General features: G+C 48.0%; 2 protein-coding genes across 4 annotated transcripts in view; one reads left to right on the top strand and one right to left on the bottom strand.

Annotated features, from left to right (window-relative positions):
* The first annotated feature begins 467 nt into the window (after nt 1–467).
* Nucleotides 468–1662, top strand: LOC124692509 (E3 ubiquitin-protein ligase RMA1H1-like). Its single transcript, XM_047225900.1, has 2 exons — nt 468–666; nt 751–1662. Exon 2 carries the CDS (start codon nt 782–784, stop codon nt 1505–1507), a length of 726 nt encoding a protein of 241 aa, XP_047081856.1. The 5' UTR covers nt 468–666; nt 751–781; the 3' UTR covers nt 1508–1662.
* Nucleotides 1663–1730: 68 nt separating this feature from the next.
* LOC124692508 (putative nuclear RNA export factor SDE5) overlaps nt 1731–15657 on the bottom strand; it is a 34273-nt gene continuing 20346 nt past the window's right edge. The window contains exons 1-12 of one of the 3 annotated variants that reach the window (XM_047225898.1): nt 8144–8202; nt 6040–6677; nt 5924–5949; nt 5700–5768; nt 5077–5138; nt 4737–4972; nt 3873–3961; nt 3728–3784; nt 3314–3381; nt 3095–3198; nt 2946–3016; nt 1731–2084 (exon numbers count right to left, since the gene is read on the bottom strand). In XM_047225898.1, the coding sequence (XP_047081854.1) occupies nt 1989–2084; nt 2946–3016; nt 3095–3198; nt 3314–3381; nt 3728–3784; nt 3873–3961; nt 4737–4972; nt 5077–5138; nt 5700–5768; nt 5924–5949; nt 6040–6664 (1503 nt within the window). In that variant the 5' untranslated portion in view covers nt 6665–6677; nt 8144–8202 and the 3' untranslated portion in view covers nt 1731–1988. Of the gene's footprint in view, nt 2085–2945; nt 3017–3094; nt 3199–3313; nt 3382–3727; nt 3785–3872; nt 3962–4736; nt 4973–5076; nt 5139–5699; nt 5769–5923; nt 5950–6039; nt 6678–8143; nt 8203–15657 lie in introns of those variants that run through there. The other 2 variants (XM_047225896.1, XM_047225899.1) reach the window with 2 other exon arrangements.

Raw genomic sequence — 15657 nt, 5'->3', positions numbered from 1 at the left:
TCAGTGTTTCAGTGATCTGGCGACCTTATCCGAAGTCAAGTTCACGGGCTAGGAGCCTAGGACGCACGTCAATCCCCTGAGGAGCAGATTACAAATGCAACTGCTTTCTTTTCTCTCCTATACAGTTAAATTCAAGCTGTCAATTCACCGCAAAAAATAAAATCAAACTGTCAATTACCGGGCTTGACTTTTGGAGCCATGTTTTAGGTACACCTCTCCAGCTAGCTGGGTAAAAACATAATTACTGAGCTAGTGGATGTCGAACAACTTGCGATTCGTGTCAGATTATCACTGCCCCGTACTGATCGATATGGAAGCATGGAGCATTATGTGACGTTTTCTGTTGTTATCTGAAGTAGTAATGCCTTTGTTTAGTACGGGAATTTGGATACAGTGGTCACTCACGGCTGAACAATATCATATCCTGAAAAGCCTCTTGTCTCGGCCAATCAAACCCATGGCTCCTTTGTCTTGCGGTTGGAGCATCTGTCCCTTTTGGGTTTGGTCACCATCTGACAGCATCTGCGCATGAACCCGAACGGCACCGCCACAAAACGTGCGATTGCCGTGGCTTCCTCTGCCCGTCTCGTTAGTTGTCTTCTCTGGTCGGATTGATTTTCCGTCCCACGGCGGATTCGTGACCTACCTTGGATTATCGATTGATTGGTGAGAGTTTGTTAAGCGAGCTGCTTCTTCTCTCCCTGACTCCTGCCGTTTGTAATATAATTCGACCCTTTGTTCGTCTTGCAGCGACGCGAATCGTTGAAGGTGCAGGAGCAAGATGAATCAGGCTAGCACGACAGGTGCTAGTGACGAGCCCAGCAGTGATCCATCCAAGAGAGTAAGCGGGCACGTGCCGGTGGCGGAACGCGGCGGCTGCTTCGACTGCAACATCTGCATGGACTTTGCCGTGGAGCCGGTGGTCACCCGCTGCGGCCATCTCTACTGCTGGCCTTGCATCTACGAGTGGCTGCGCCTCGACGGCGAGCACGTTGGCACCTCGACAGGGCGGCCGTGCCCCGTGTGCAATGGCCCGCTCACGCTGGACTCGCTCGTGCCGCTCTACGGCCGTGGCGGCAGCCGCTCCAATAAGTCACTGCCCAACCCGGCCATTCCAAGCCGGCCGACCGTGCAGATCAGCGGTGGCAGTGACCTTCAGCAGGTGAGCACAGAGCCCGATTGGCTGACTCGTTCACCCAGTCAAGCGCATAGCCATGCCGGTACCACGAGGTTCGACGTCCTATACCCTCCTCCACCGCTCAGACGCCGCAGCGTGAATGTGATGCACTCGACGGCCGGAGGGGTTCTTGGAGGAATGGCAATGGCGGTGCTTCCCTTGGTGCTCCGTGGCGAGCTGCCAGTGCCAAGTGCATACTACTCCAGCCCGCCCGCCCTGCAAAACATGAGCCCTAGGCCGAGACGGCAGCATATGGAGGTGGAGAGATCTCTGCATCAGATAATGTTCTTCCTCTTTGTGTTTGTCGTGCTATGCCTGCTCTTGTTCTGATCTCTGGAGCAGATATTAAGATATAATCTGGTGTACATAGTAAAAGAGGTCATATGTACAGGTCACCATGTTTCCAGCCAACTTGATAAAATTTGCGACTTGAGAGCAACAGAAAAACATATAAGTAGGACGGAAGGGAATATGTTTCAGAATGTGAACTCTCAGATATCAGATCACGCTACTGCACTGGGGCAATCATACGCAAAAAGCACTGGGACAGCAATTCGATGCTTAAGATTTTTTACTCAAACAATTCAGCCAGATCCTCGTGCAAGCTTTCTTCATGTAGGCCACTACCGAAGTAGCAAATAGGATGAAAGTATCTGTTATGCGCAAAGACAAAGAATGCAACGCACAGGGACTTTCATCTTTCATATCCCGAAGTGAACAGAAAGCACCTAGATTCAAAACGGCACTTGCTAATATGGCTAGCAGCTACGAATATCTTCTGTCAGTTCTTCACACACCTTTGTACATCGACCTATTCTTTCACCTGATTAATCGGAATCAGCAGGGTCCCGGGATTGGCCTCATCTTCAGTCCATTGGACTGATTTCTTCTCCAGAAACTTCTCCACCTGTGGTCATTCAACTTTATTAAGTGATGAAGACATACAGTACCAGCTACATGCAACATCAGATATTCACATGTTACTCTGGGAAGTCATCATTTTGTAAAATTGCTACACACCCATCCCCAAACAAAGTTCACGCCAATCATATCAATCTATGTATATCTCAACATGGAAAATATGGTATGTTTAAGCTACCGCATCAGTCATCACAGAAGATCAGAATTCGCAACATGACCAAACAGAATGAATTAACAGGACCTAACAAAGTTCGTGCATACTAAATCAAAAAACAACATGCCTACAAACAAACGTAGAATACAAACAAGACAGAAAGACACATGCCTACAAGAATCATCATGAAGAATGCACACGCAAACTTGATAAAGGAACCAGCAAGAATAAGAGACACAAGTTTATAAATCGTGTGAGAAAAGAAACAATGTAAAGCAAGGTTATTCAGTAATCACTAATGCACAACATCTGCACACTAGCTAATCTATAAATAGAAAAAATTAAAGTTTTCCTTTGTTATACTTAGATTATGTTAACTTTATATGACATATTTTTCTGAATATGGACATTATCTTGATTAATGAGTTGGCACGGAAACCTAATTGGACAAATTTGAAAAAATAACCAAACTAGCAAAGATCAAATTGAGCAATCATCACAAGCATTGTATATTAAAGTAAAACACCTAGATACTAGTATTAGTCCGAAGAGAATTTTGTGAATATCGATACTCTGTATAGAACAGAAATGCAGACCAAGGATTTATTTCTGAACCATGCATGTAGCTAAGCAGCCACAATAGTGTGCATTAAGAATTAAAAATCAGTGAGCTGGTTATCTTGAAATGCACACCTTTCTCCTTCTTTGTCCCATCTTGAAGGTGCCATCATCAACACCAATAATAACTCGCAAGTTATCAAAAGCTGCAAAAAATAGGTAAATTAAATTATTCCTATAAAGAATATGAGCAAACTCAAAGAGTAATGCACCAAACTCATTACATGGGATGTTAGCCAACTGTCTAAGATGAAGTCTCAGAAGATTTGCTACGTTTGCAGCATCTTGTGAGCGTAGATCAAGACATAACTCATTCTTTAACTCTTGTCTGCAGAAAGACCAAAAAGTTGTTCCCGTCAATTTGGACTAAATTTTTTAATATTAAACAACTATAATAAAAAAAAGTTTCAGCCAATATGTCTGAAAAAAGGAAGAGCACTTGCTTGGACTTTGTGATCTCCCCAGAAGATTTTTCTTCAGATAATCGAGCCATCCTATAATAGTTCTTTCCCTTCAGAGAACACACAAAAAAACATTTAGTGCTTCAAACTTGCAACAGTTTCATCAAAATATGTTAATCCCTCAAAGTGGTTGTCACATCAACTGAATAAACAGACAAATTAGAGAAAAGTTTTCTATAGAAAATAATTTCGGACAGAAGAGAGAGGACAAGATAAAGGTAATAATACATCATAGTTATTTTCTCTAGGAATATAGAGAATTAGAGATAGTCCCAGGTTCAAAACACCTAGAGTCATATGGAATGTCCTCTTGACCTCTTTGATTCTTCCTTCCAGAAGTGATTATTTAATTTAATGTAACTCCCCAATCATTACTAAAAGAACATTAATACTTACTTCCTTAAGAAAATAGTCTGTTTCTGTCTTGTTACCCGCCCGAAAAGCATCTGCAGCCTGGAATTTTCAGGATAATATCTTCAGTATAGACACAAAAAAAACATCTATTTGCCTAAGAAAAACATCATCAGAAAGCACCCCCGACCTTGTAGTAGTACTGCTTCATCATATCCAAGTGCTGCTTTGCAGCTTTACGGTAGTTCTCATAATCATCCTCATCACCCACAACTGGTTCTACATATACTCAAAATACACAAATGTTAAGAACAGATAGCAAGAACCTAGAATCTGAGACCCGCAGGCTTCATGTTAACAGTAACAGTTACTTTTAAAATAATATTCACAAAACATGACACAGACGAAATCACTTGCTGGTTTTCTAAGTTCCCCATACTTCAACCACGCAAAACTAGCCATATCACAACTCCCATGTTAACAAGCCACAAAGCATTTACCACCTACCAGTAACTGGCTCCCTTGAAATGCCATTGCAATACTTCATTGAAGGTCCATAACTCATCTAGAATAAGCATATTTTTCATTTGCATGCACATGTCATTCCGAAGTCCAAACATATATAGACTATTTCAAGACACTTGAGTATTAATCAACAAGGCCGCAAGGAGTTGATTATAACAGTTCTATCACGCATTTCAACAAAAGTATGTGTGAACCCAGCCACCTAAGTCATTCACTCAGTCCAAAGATATGAATATAAAGTAGCACTATAAGCTCAAAATCAAAGACAGCTTTAACATATGCATTAAGAGTACACAAATCATAATATTAACTGCTTACACATCCCTGATCAGACCCTCTATCACAGTGAAAGAAACTTCAAGTCCACAATAGTGTTAGTTTTCGAGATCTTATGGAGTTCTAAGTCAATACTAAAAGTTAAGTTGTTACAGGATTAACAAACATTATTGATGAAACTTTGTGCTAAGTATCCCTTAAAAATTATACATAAATTTCACAACAAAGAAAGATCCAAGCATAAACAGTATACCTTTGCTGCCTAGGATAATTTTCACTGGAAGATCTGTAGAGGATGGTGAAATGTCCTCAAGAGGTTTTAAAACTGGTTTCTGATCAAGAACTCTCCTCCGATTCGCACCCAATTCATACCGTCTTCCTTTCGGTTCCTCCTCACATCTCTCAGGTGCAGTGAACATTGATTCTAGCAACTCTCCTGGAGTAATCTGTGGTCTTGGGTTATGTTTATCCTCCCTCAAAGAATGGGCACTGTCACATCCACAGAAAGAGAAGTGACAAATAAGAAACATAAATGTCTCATTCCTTAGGGAAATATAGGAATAAAGCAATAATAGAAAAGAAAGCAGACAAACCTAGATGTGGATTGTGATCCTAGACTGCTTCCCGTGGAAAAAGAAGATTTGACTGCCATGTCCTGCAAAAGGAATATATTTGGGTTAAATGTCATTCAAAACCTTATAACTTGTTTAGCAAACGAAACTGCATCCTTCCTTGTTAGAACATAACTTTCTGTCAGACAAATATAGTCTACACTCTACAGAGGAAACTTTCGCATACGCTAACAGTCGAACAAACCACAGAGTGATTCTAGACAGGGGTATTACCATTCGAAACTACCATGTTGATATACCACCCAGTGATTGTATACAGGGTACCCAATTACCATTCGAAACTACCATCTTCATATGACCCTACAAATCTAGTTGGCTTATAACTTCAATCTTACAAATGTAGAGTTGAATTTATAAATGCATCAGCACAAGAAATAAGCAATGGATATGGTAAAAGGGAACAACTAAAGCATGTGACCAAATTTCAGCATAGAAACTCTGAATAATAGGTTATTGCACGCATGAAAACACAACAAACACTCCTTGACCAGATTCCAGCTGAGCAGCACGGAGAAATTAACCAGCTCTACAGAAAAAGAAATAAATGCATACAAAGTTCAAATAAAGCCATATTAGGAGCTTACTTGTACCTCTTCGTTCACTGGTTTTTTGCCCAGATCATTTGCAGAAAATGAGATCAATTCCTCCATGCTCTGCATAAATAGCACAGTACTACAATCAGGCCAAGAGAAAACATGTAGTAAATGAAGCTGTCTACCCTAAAGCAAGAACTCTAAACCCCTCTGCATTAATGACAATAAAGACCAACAAAAAACACATAATCTTTACAACAATCATCTCTCATTACCTTCTTGATATCATATCCACAGCTACCTGCAAAAACATTCAGCAGTTAGCACATTGCACGTGGGTTCAACATACAATCTGTGGGTATAATGACTTCGGATAGCAAAACATGTTTACCTAGCACCTGACGGATCACTTCCATGTTGAGCTTAAATCCTTCTCCAAGCATAGAAAATAGGAATTCCTCAACATCTCTGTTATCCAAAGTCTCTCTCCTGGGTGCAGAATCAGATTCATCTGTTTTCAGATCGTCTCGCATGTACTCTGGCAGTTCAACCTTCAGAGGTTTTTCTTTCTCTGATGCTCTTTTTGCAGGAATAGTATAAGCCCTGGCAGATCCTTTTCCTACCATGCTGGATACAGTGCCAAATGAAGCAGTAGACTTCTGCAACTTTTCACGTGGTCTTGTTTGGCTTGAGTTCTCCACATAGCTTTCTTCAGCTGCTTTCTCGATACAGGAAAGAGTTCCTGTTTGCTTTGAGTTATCCATGCAATTCCCTTCAACTGCATTACTACTCTGGGGAAGATTGCTCTCAACACTTGGGTCAACTTCATTATCCTGGGGCATCGAAAGTTGAAGGTCAGTCAAGAAATCCCCAGCTTTGTTGACATCGCCCTTGGCTCTGCAGTATGCATTGGCAATATCTTCGAGTGAAAAGGCGCAACTGAAAGCATCAAGCAATGCATTGAGTGCACTTGTATCAGCATCACTGGTTGAAGTCAGTGAACTGGAAAGATCCATGGTGAGGACCCTCCTGAAAGAAGATCCATGTACAAAATACGTTAGAAGATGCTCAGTAAAAAGAACATCAAGAGTGTATTCCAAATAAAAAGGAGAAAACATCAAGTCTAGCGCTCATATTTATCAATACAAGAAACTGCTGAGACCTTCCTTCGAAAACAAATGGTGGAATTTCGAAGGTACATATCACAGTACCGATACAGATGTACACTGTGATTCATCTTAAGATGCTAAATAGACAAGAGAACTACAGTACTTTGGAAACCATGAATAGAACACAGCAATGTTCAGTTGAGTTTGAAATGGCTGTGTTATTTCCTTACAAGGTTATGTAACCACTAACCATAATGTTTTTGCTGCATGATCATGAATTCAGCACAAAACGTGTGTAACAGAGTAATAGTAAATAAACTGCATTGTCCTGAAGAATATCTCAGCACAGAAACGGCATGAAGGGTCACAACAGTACCATGATCACAACACATTTGAGGTAAACAATACTTGATAAACCAAATATTCGTCAGGTGCTTAATGGAAATCCTAATCCACAGGGATATATATCCTACCGACATGGGGAAGGGATGATCATGATCTGTAAAGGGAAGTGTTGCTACCCAGACTCCCCGAGTTTGCAGCAAAATCAAAACGAATCCAAGCAAGGAACTAAGGCAAATTCCAAGCAGCAAACAAAAACCACCAACGCTGCCAGTCCTTAAATCCATACACGGACCAAAACCACATCAAAACGCACCTACACAATCGAGGAATCAGGGTCAGAACAAGGGCACGAGAGATAGTGCCGATGTCTGAACAAACCAGCAGACAACCACAACTCTGACGGGGATTTTATATGCAGAAATGGGCCGAATATTAACTTGCGGCTACGGTAGAGGAAAATTGGGGATCGGCAAACAGGCGCAAACGAGGGCAAAACAACACCCCGCACGAGCCGAACTAACCAATCGTTTCGAAACGACGCGGGGAGATCAAATCGAGCAACCTATATCCAAAAATAACCGCCGTAAACGAGACGAAAATGAGGACCAGATCGAAGCGGAAAGCAGCTGCATTGCGGAAACTCGTCCTTCCGCTACGGGAACATGCCGCGAGATACCGGAAACTTCTAGAAAACACCTGCTCGAGCGCTCGGTGCGCCGCATCCGTCCGGTCAGAAAACCCCAACAGCAAACCCCCCAAAATGGCGGACCGAATCGCCGCAGATGAGCGCGGAAAAAGGGAACGAAGCACGCAATCGAAGCGAAATCGAAGGCCGTACGGCACGATTAATCAACCCTAACTGGGTTCAGAAGCGAAGCATCGAACCCTACCGCCGTACGAGCAATCCAGCGCCGCGCGTCGGATCCCCGAGCGAAGGCGAAGCACCGGAATCAGGCGACGGGGCCGGGGAAGCGAGGGCGCGCTAGGGTTCGGGGACGTTCTGGAAGGTTCCGGGGGGAGGAGAGGAGAAGAGGGGCTTACTGGTTTTGGGGGCGGGGGAGACGGCCGCTCTGCTCTCCCGCTTTGCCCACTCCACGCCCCGCTCGCCTTTTGGTTGCCGTCCTCTGTACGCCCGGGGGTTTAAGGAGGGGGAGAGAGGGTCGGGCCCACCTGCCAGCCTCGAGATACGCCTTGTCAGAGCGGATCAACGGCGGGGATCGATGCCAGTTATTAAAGCTCCACGTCAGGAACGATTTGGGCGCTGCAGTTGGTTGGATGGAGTGGTGGTCCACGAACCAGGTCTACGGAGCGTCAGTTCAAAAAAGAAAAGGTTTACGGAGCGTCCAGCGTAGACGAGTGGGGCCTGCGCCGATGCTTTCATTGAAGCGGAGATACGAAGGGCCCCACGCGCGGTTGTACCTACTGCCCGGCTTTGGAAAAAGTAGGAGCGTCGCCGCCCGCCGCCTCATTTCTAGGCGGGATCCGTGGTGCTTTAGGACATACCTAGCGCGCCGATGCATTTTTGTGGTCATTTTAGGTTCAGAAAATTTAGCAAACAGCTTATAACTTTAAATTGGCTTAAATTTACACGAAAGTATAGCCTCAAAATAGCTTAAATTGAGGTCTCAAATAAGTTTATCACATGTTGCATATGATACGGCGCAAAATGGAGTACAAACGGGGCACAACATGGCCAGAACAACATATCAAGTCCAGAAGGAGGCTATGGTGCTAGACATTGGTGCCGCAGATAGGGCGTCTCCGCGCGGATTTTGGCGCGCTTCTTCGTGAACCAGGCCCCGGTGTCGTCGTCCATGTTGCTCAAGTCGGCTAGCATGATCCTTCCGTCCTCTGCACAGGTCTTGGCCTCGGCGTTTGCCTTTTTGGCCTCGACGTCCATCTTTTGGACCTCAATGACCTATTTTGTGAGGTTGAGGTAGATGGCAGGTGCGGCCTCTTTTTCTAGACGTGCTTCTTCTCATACCTTTTGGCCATGGCGGCTAGATTCTCTGCCATCAACTTTTCCAAGCTCTGGGTGAACGCAAGGCAGCTGCCTCCCGGATAGATCGGCCTTGGTAGCCTTATGGCCCCGGGGACGAGGTGGAAGGACTTTCTTCCCACGATACTCGTCTTCGTCGTCGCAGACAACTGCTGTCCCATTCTTCACATCTACATCCTAGGCCGCAAAGCTTGTCAGCCACGTTTGCGCGGTCTTCAGCTTGTCCCAGCAATGGACCATATGGAAGCCCTTCTTATGTACTGCCTTGAACCTCTCCAAGGCCCGGGATACCTGTAGTTGGTTAAAGCACGAATCATTGTTTGCGATGATGTCCATAGAATAGAATGATGATGCGCGTTTGTTTACCACTGAAATCACGCCAGCGTCGCTAATGGGGTTATTGACAACATGTTCGACGGCGGAGCAGAACTTGATTGTCTATTGTTTGATGTCGTTCCATCTTTTTCTGCTGGACTCTTCCGTGCGAGGGCTTGGCATCTCGTACAGCGCGTGAAGCTTTCTCTCATTGTACTCCTGCATCACTTTGGCCCAGTACACCTTTCCCTTTTGCTAGGTGTCATTAATACAGAGCAGAGCCGAAGCATCAACCCTACCGCCGTACGAGCAATCCAGTGCCCACCGGGCCCCGAGCGAAGGCGAAGCACCGGAACCAGGCGACGGGGCAGGGAAACAAGGGCGCGCTAGGGTTCGGGAACGTTCTGGAAGGTTCCGGAGGGAGGAGAGGAGCTTACTGGTTTTGGGGGTGGAGACGGCCGCTCTGCTCTCCCGCTTTGCCCACTCCACGCCCCGCTCGCTTGCCCTTTGGTTGGGGTCCTCTGTACGCCCGGGGGTTTAAGGAGGGGGAGAGAGAGGGGGTCAGGGCGGATCAACGGCGGGGATCGATGCCAGTTATTAAATATCCACGTCAGGAACGATTTGGGCGCTGCGGTTGGTTGGATGGAGTGGTGGTCCACGGACCAGGTCTACGGAGCGTTAGTTCAGAAAAAAAGTCTATGGAGCGTCCAGCGTAGACGAGTGGGGCCTGCGCCGATGCTTTCATTGAAGCGGAGATACGAAGGGCCCCAGCGTGGTACCTACTGCCCGGCTTTGGAAAAAGTAGGAGCGTCGCCGCCGGTCGCCTCATCTCTAGGCGGTATCCGTGCTGATGGAGCTGGTTTAGGACATCTCTAGCGCATTTTGGACGGTTAAAATGTGCGTTGTTTGCGTCGGCATGTGGTCGCGAAAATGGTCATGCGTCCATTTACATCCGGGTGGCTCCAGCGGGCGACACATTTACGACGCGGGCCATTTTAGGTTCAGAAAATTTAGAAAACAGGTTATAGCCTTAAATTGGCTCAAATTTGCACAAAATTATAGCCTCAAATTGGTAGAGGTCTCAAATAAGTTCATCACATTTTGCACATGGTACGGCACAAAATGGAGTTCAAAAGGGGCACAACATGGCTAGAACAGCATATCAAGTCCAAAAGGAGGTCATGGTGCTAGACAAAGCTTGTCTGCCACTTTTGCGAGGTCTTCAGCTTGTCCCAGCAATGAACCATATGAAAGCCCTTCTTATGTACCGCCTTGAACCTCTCCAAGGCCCGGGATACCTGCAGTTGGTTAAAGCCCGGATCATGGTTTGCGAATGATCGATGTACATAGAATAGAATGATGATGCGCGTTTGTTTACCACTGAAATCACGCCAGCGCCGCTAATGGGGTTATTGACAACATGTTCGACGGTGGAGCAGAACTTGCTTGTCTATTGTTTGATGTCGTTCCATCTTTTTATGTTGGACTCTTCCGTGCGAGGGCTTGGCATCTCGTACTGCGCGTGAAGCTTTCTCTCATTGTACTCCTGCATCACTTTGGCCCAGTACACGTTGCCCTTTTGCTAGGTGCCATTAATACAGTGATGGCTGGTCGCCAGCCACGCGTCGCACAAACACCTGTTCTCGTCGTCGTTGAATCCTTGTGTCATGTGGTTCTCCCCCTTCTTCTTGGTAGCATCATCCGTGGTGAGGACAGGCCCTGTTGGCGCGTCCTCATAGTCGTCGACACACATGGTTGTTGCCTGCGTGGGCTGGGTGAAGAACAGCCGTGCGCCATCGATGTCCTCCCCATCTTGCGTCGGTGCCCACTCATCATGCGGCCCTGTCCCGGCCCCGGCGTCGCCAATGAAGCCGCCGCCGTAGATCATGGCCTCGATGTCGATGTCATTGCGTCCCTTCCAATAGGCCTACGAATCACTGGACGTCATACGCATGACACACGATAGACCCACACAGTGAGAGAGCTTACGTACTGGGTCGTCCATCGTCGGGGCAGATGTTTCCTCAAACAGGTTGCGGGGCACCGGCATGCTCTCCTCCGAGACCTGACGCGTCTTCTCTGTCGCGCCCGGGCATGAGTCACCGCTTCTCGGCGTCCGGTTGAGGTCGGGAACCGGCGCCCCGTTGATATGCACCAGCGCCACGCCGGAGGCGAACCGCGACGCCGCGTGGACCTACAAGGGAGCGGGTGTTCCAGGACGCAGCTAGGAACTTACCGAGCTCACCGACGAGTCCGGGGGAGCGACATCGATGATCTCCTCTCGCTTGACGAGCATGATGGCATCCGCTATGCTCTGATGGAGGCCTACTTGCGTGGTGCCGGCTTTCAGCTGCATCTGCCACGCCTGCTAGGTGGCCTCCATGGCGGCGGCCGCTGCATTCCTCTCCTTCTGATTCCAGCGCCGGCCACGACGTTTCGCGGCCTCGACGCCTTTCTCCTCCGTGGACAACACCTTCTTTGCCGCCTTCGGCTTAGCGTCCCGGCCGCCGGTGGCGGCACGCTTTGCTTTCACTGGAGCTGCGGCCTACATTGGGGCTACGGTCGTGGCTATGGGGTAGTCTGGGGTGGCGGCGGGTGCGAGGGTTCCCTCGGAATCCATGGTGTTGGTTGCGGTGGCGAGGACGTCCATCGCTTCTGTACTCCTGGCACTGGTCTACTTTGATTCTTCGCGCGGGGAATGGCCACTGGCGGGAATGTTATCGGCCTCCCTTCCACTAACGCGCGGGTCCTATGTAAGTTTCGGCGGACACTCGGCGCGACCGTGCAGCGTCCGCGGAGACGCAAACCTGGCGCATATTTGGGCCAGGTTTGCGTCACCGCGGACGGCCCGGTCACTTTACGTCGCCCCGCTGGAGCAGGGACCAAACGCATTTTCGGTCTTCGTGGACGTAAGCGTTCGTTTGCGTTGCCCCGTTGGAGATGCCCTTACTTCTATCCGGGTCCGGCGGGCAATGATATAGATAAGGAAAAAAGATTTTCTCATCATCTCCAAAGCGGACGAAAAATGCATCTGGACCATGCTCCAGTGGGGCGACGGATAGTGACCGGACCGTCCGCAGCGACGCAAACGCAGCCCAAATATGCGGCACGTTTGCGTCTCTGCGAACGCTGCGCGGTCGCGCAACCGCGTTGGTTGCATTCGGGCCCGCTAGGCAGTGACTACGTAAGAAAAATATTCCTTCATTACTATTGATTGGCCAAAAGGACCATCTTTACAGAGATGGTTAGTCGAGTTAAACTAAAACTAAAATGGCCGTACTTACTCGATGTCATCCGACCTGCCACATACGGGGTTACTCGCAGTCGCGCAGACTACTACTGGACGCCAAAGGGCCGGCGCCATCGTCGAAGCGTGATCTCCTGATGCACTCCTTGCGCCGCGCACGCTGACGATCGGACAGCTCGTCATGCCGCATGCAGCGTTCGAGGGCCTCGGCCAAAGAGGAGTCCAGTGGACTCTCTTCGCCACTGATGTCTACGCACGCTTCTATTCTTATGAACAGTGTTGGGCCTCCAAGTGTAGAGGTTTGTAGAACAGCAGCAAGTTTCCTTTAAGTGAATCACCCAAGGTTTATCGAACTCAGGGAGGTAGAGGTCAAAGATATCCCTCTCAAGCAACCCTGCAATTAAGATACAAGAAGTCTCGTGTGTCCCCAACACACCCAATACACTTGTCAGGTGTATAGGTGCACTAGTTCGACGAAGAGATAGTGAAATACAAGTAATATGAATGATTATAAGCGGTAATTGCAATCTGAAATAAAAATGGCAGCAATCAAACATGTAGCAGAACTGGTTGTAAACAGTGTTTCAATGCTTAGAAACAAGGCCTAGGGATCTTACTTTCACTAGTGGACACTCTCAACAATGATATCATAATTGAATACATAAATATCTTATCTTCACTATGCTACTCTGAACCACTCTCCGGTTGGATAACGAACACCAATTCACCGTGCAGGGCTGCAAAAGCACACCTTAAAGTTCGCATTCCAAACCTATAGACACCCCACTCTGTCACTTTGAGCATCCAAAAATAGTACTAACAAACACCACAATTTCATAGAGACATCCAACACAAATTTTATATCATGATAAGTATTTATGTAATCTTTAGCCTAAGAGCCACACACGGTGCGCACACTGTCACCTTCACACTGTGGGACAAGGTGTCTCCGGAGATCACATTAATAAAACCACTTGAGTAGCATAATAGATGAAGAGTAACATCTACTTATTCAACTAGATTACAAAGCTCATGATCACATAAAGATCACACCATGGGGGAGAGAGATAAACCGCATAGCTACCGGTAAAGCCCTCAGCCTCAGGGGAGAACTACTCCCTCCTCGTCATGGGAGTCAGCAACAACGATGAAGATGGCGGTGGAGTCGATGGAGATGGCTCCGGGTGCAATTCCCCGTCCCGGCAGGGTGCCGGAACAGAGATTTCTATCCCCCGAAACCTGTCTTCGATGGCGGCGGAGCTACGGAACTTTTCATGGACGGAGGCTGATTGATTTAGGGTTTTAGCGTCGGGAGCAATATATAGGCGAAAGGGCAATGTCGGTGGGCGCCCCGGGAGGGCACACAATGCCTAGGCGCGGCCAGGGGGCCACGCCTAGGGGTGGTGTTGCCGCCTCCCGGCTCTTCTTCGTCTCCCCTTTGGACTCCATCTTCGTGACAGAAAAATAGGAACTTCGGCTTTTGTTTCGTCGAATTCCGAGAATGTTTCCATAACAACTTTTCTGAAATACAAAAACAACAGAAAACATGAACTAGCATTGTGGCATCTTGTTAATAGGTTAGTTCCAAAAAATGCGTAAAAATGCCACGAAATGTAAACAAAACATATAACAATTGGTGTAAAACAAGCATGGAGCATCAAAAATTATAGATACGTTTGCAACGTATCAGCCGCCGCCTCCACCGTCGCGTTTGCCGCCACCATGTCGGCGTGGTAGCAGGCCCTGTCCCTAGCCGCCGCCACCACCTCGTCCCTGGCGGCAATGGCATCCGCCAGCTCGCGGTTCTCCTCCTTGACCCACACGGGATCCGGTCCCCTCCGTGCGAACGAATCCAGGTCGGAGCACAGGTACGCCCGACTCATGGAGATCGCATGGCTGCGATCCGCGTCCCCGGGTAGGCTCTCGAATGACGCGAGCAGAGCCTGCTGGTCACCGCCGAACACGAAGCGGATGTGGTCGTCCTATTCGTCATCATCGATGTCGTGGATGACGGCATCCGCGGGTGCCCCCCCCGCAAGGACGACACTTGTCACGGCCATCTCCGCCCGCGCCTCCGCGAGTTCCGCCCTAGCGTCAGCGATTGCTGATGGGGTTCGTTGCATACAAAACAAAAAAATTCTACCGTGAACAAGAACAAAACCAAGATCCAATCTAGGAAAAGCCAAGATCTAATCTATGAAGATCGAAACAACGATATGTATGTGAGACTAACCCTCGAAGATTTCCAAAACCTACGAGATTAGATCTCGTTGTTGATGTAGTCGATCATCCAGTGCTGCAATCCGGCAGCACTTCCGTACTCGGTCGCGCGTACGGTGTCGATGAAGCCCGTCCTCTCCCCGTTCCAGCGGGCAGCGGAGGTGTGGTAGATCTCCTCCAAATCCCAGCAGCACGACGGCATGGTGGTGGTGGTGGAGGAGGAAAAACTGCAGGGCTTCGCCTAAGCCGGAGCAGCATATGGAGGAGGAGAGGGGCGGCCAGAAGAGGTGGCTAGGGTTGGGTGCTCCCCCTGCCCCCTCCCCTCTTTATATAGGGGGGCAGGTCGGTTGGGGTGGCCCCCTTGCCCCCCAAACCCATCTAGGGCCGGCGGCACAAGGGGGAGGGGGGAATCTTGCCCCCAAGTTGATCCTCCCTTAGGGTTTTGGGGAAACCCTAAGGGGTGGCCGGCCTGGGCCTATGAGGCTTGGTGCGCCTGGCCCATTAGGGCTAGGCAGCACCCCCTCGGCCCATGTAGGCCCCCCTAGGTCGTGGGCCCCATGGTGGACCCCTCCGGAACCTTCTAGAACCTTCCAGTCTTTCACCGGAAAAATCCCGAACTTTTCCGAAACCTAGAAATCAACTTCCCTTACATGAATCTTATTCTCCGGACCATTCCGGACCTCCTCGTGATGTCATGGATCCCATCCGAGACTCCGAACAAACTTCGGTCTCCATCTCATATTCCGAATCTACTTATGCGACATCGAACCTTAA

Source organism: Lolium rigidum, chromosome 2 (genome assembly GCF_022539505.1).
Source record: "Lolium rigidum isolate FL_2022 chromosome 2, APGP_CSIRO_Lrig_0.1, whole genome shotgun sequence".
In the NCBI taxonomy this organism is placed as follows: domain Eukaryota; kingdom Viridiplantae; phylum Streptophyta; class Magnoliopsida; order Poales; family Poaceae; genus Lolium; species Lolium rigidum.
Note: the sequence above shows the minus strand (reverse complement) of the source record. Positions and strands in the feature narration are given on the sequence as shown.